General features: G+C 37.1%; 1 protein-coding gene across 1 annotated transcript in view; it reads right to left on the bottom strand.

Moving 5' to 3' along the window:
• Nucleotides 1–742, bottom strand: part of LOC107638751 (epoxide hydrolase A) — a gene marked incomplete in the record, with an annotated part of 1847 nt that extends 1105 nt beyond the window's left edge. Inside the window, 1 exon segment of the mRNA XM_016342127.2 lies at nucleotides 73–742. Within this exon segment, the coding sequence (XP_016197613.1) occupies nucleotides 73–547 (475 nt within the window).

Here is a 2036-nt window from a genome sequence, read left to right on the forward strand (position 1 = left end):
TCACCATCAAACCACATCAACTTTCAATGAATCAATAATCAGATCCAAGGAATACAATGAATTGAACAAGTACCTGAAACCTGCAGATGTAGTAGTCGTTGCCATAAACAGCTCTCAAGGTTTGAAGGGGCTTTCGCATGGGGTGTCTGGGAGTGAAGGCAACGCTCAAGTTAACAAGAGCCTTCACTCTCTCAGGCCGATACATGCAGAGGCTCCAAGCAGTCAAGGCTCCCCAGTCATGTCCAACCACAAACACCTTCTCCTCCTCTCCGGCTACTGCATCCAGCAGCCCGATGAGGTCTCCCACGATGTGGAGGCTCGTGTAGGCGCTCGGGCTGCTGGGTGCATCGCTGTCACCGAAGCCGCGGAGGTCGGGGGCCACGCAGCGGTACCCTCGGGATGCAAAGAAGGCTATCTGGTGGCGCCACGAGTACCATAGGTCTGGGAAGCCATGGATGAATAGGATGAGAGGCCCTTCACCCTTCTCAGCTATGTGCATGTTTATGCCATTCACATTCACCGTACGGTGCTCTATCCCATCCTCCATTATTGTTGACTGTCTCTTTCTTTCTTTATGATTGTATGCGTGTGGTTTTAAGCTTGTAATAAGAAGATATGTAATATACTTTGCGTCATGACTATACAGTGCAAGATACTAGATTCTTTACTTTAGAAATTAGATAAGAGATGCACGTTAGAGGAACAGAATAAAATAAATAAAGGTAAAAGGCTAAGGATGTTGATGCTTTGATCTGCTTTGTATGTCTGGTAAATATTTTTTGAGTTTGCTTGACCTTCCTTGTTATTATAACTGATTATAATATCAATTTCTAGCGTGTCGCTTCTGCTTTGTGGCTTTTTAATTTAATTTATACGTTGGATGTTATGTGATTGCGTGAAGCACGTTTCCATTTTGTTTTTTCTGCCCCTTAGCATTTGACTCGCATTGCTTTCTAGACTCAGAATTTTTTTGTGCAAATTAGTATTGTTTTGTTTTTTCTCAAAATTTTGAGTAGGCTGGAAGTTCAATGACTAATTCTTTGGGTATTGCAGAGGCAAGGTGGTGAGTATCGAACCCAAAAAGATGGTTAAGAGACACAGACCCTCATCCATCTGTGCCAACTTGCAGTGATTCTAGACTCAGATTTTTAATTATATACTTATTCACTTTCATCGCTGCTGCAATGACTATATAAATCATCACAAGAGGAAATGCAATACCAGGAGCGGCCCAGTTAAGTTAAGCCTGTAGTGCCCAGCCCAGATGCCCACCAAAATTTGTTGTTTCTGCTTGGCCCTGTGCTCGTATTGCATTGCCTCTTTTAGGAAGCCCAGCCCCAAAACATAAAAGAAAGCAAAAATGATACAATCTCCAAGGAAGGTAACAGTGTTTTGCAAGGCACATGGAGAGCCCTTTCTTGATTTCAAAAGAAAAATGACTGTTATTGTACAATCCTCTTCTAATCGCTAATCTGAATATCATCACCACTGTCTAATATTTGTCTTTTGCATGGTACTATTCATTCATCTGTAAGGTCCACTTTTTTTTAAAAAAATTACCTTACTACTGGTTGTTTTTGGAGTTCTACTACACATAAAATAAGAGTAAATCACACAAACATATTAAATAGAAATTAATATTACATAAATATCTTAAAATAAATTAGCTTATATACATATTCTAAAGTAATTCTATGTAAATCGAATTAATTAATTTCGATTAATGCTTTTTCAATGTAAATCAAATCAACTCGATTCGATATACTATTGAACAACACATATATAGTAAATAAAATGCTTTATTCGATTTATTATTGATACAGATCATGACATTTTCTACTTCTAAGTTAATGTTTACTTATTCTATATTAACTTTAAAATATAATTATCAAGTTGATTTGATTTACATGTAAGTAGCATAAATTAAATCAAATTAATTCGATTTATATAGATATGTAAATAGGACAATCGTGTAATTAAATTGTATTTAGGACATCTGCATAATTTTAAATCTCAAACGATTTATTAATGTAAAA

Source organism: Arachis ipaensis, chromosome B01 (assembly GCF_000816755.2).
Source record: "Arachis ipaensis cultivar K30076 chromosome B01, Araip1.1, whole genome shotgun sequence".
NCBI classification, from domain to species: Eukaryota; Viridiplantae; Streptophyta; class Magnoliopsida; order Fabales; family Fabaceae; genus Arachis; species Arachis ipaensis.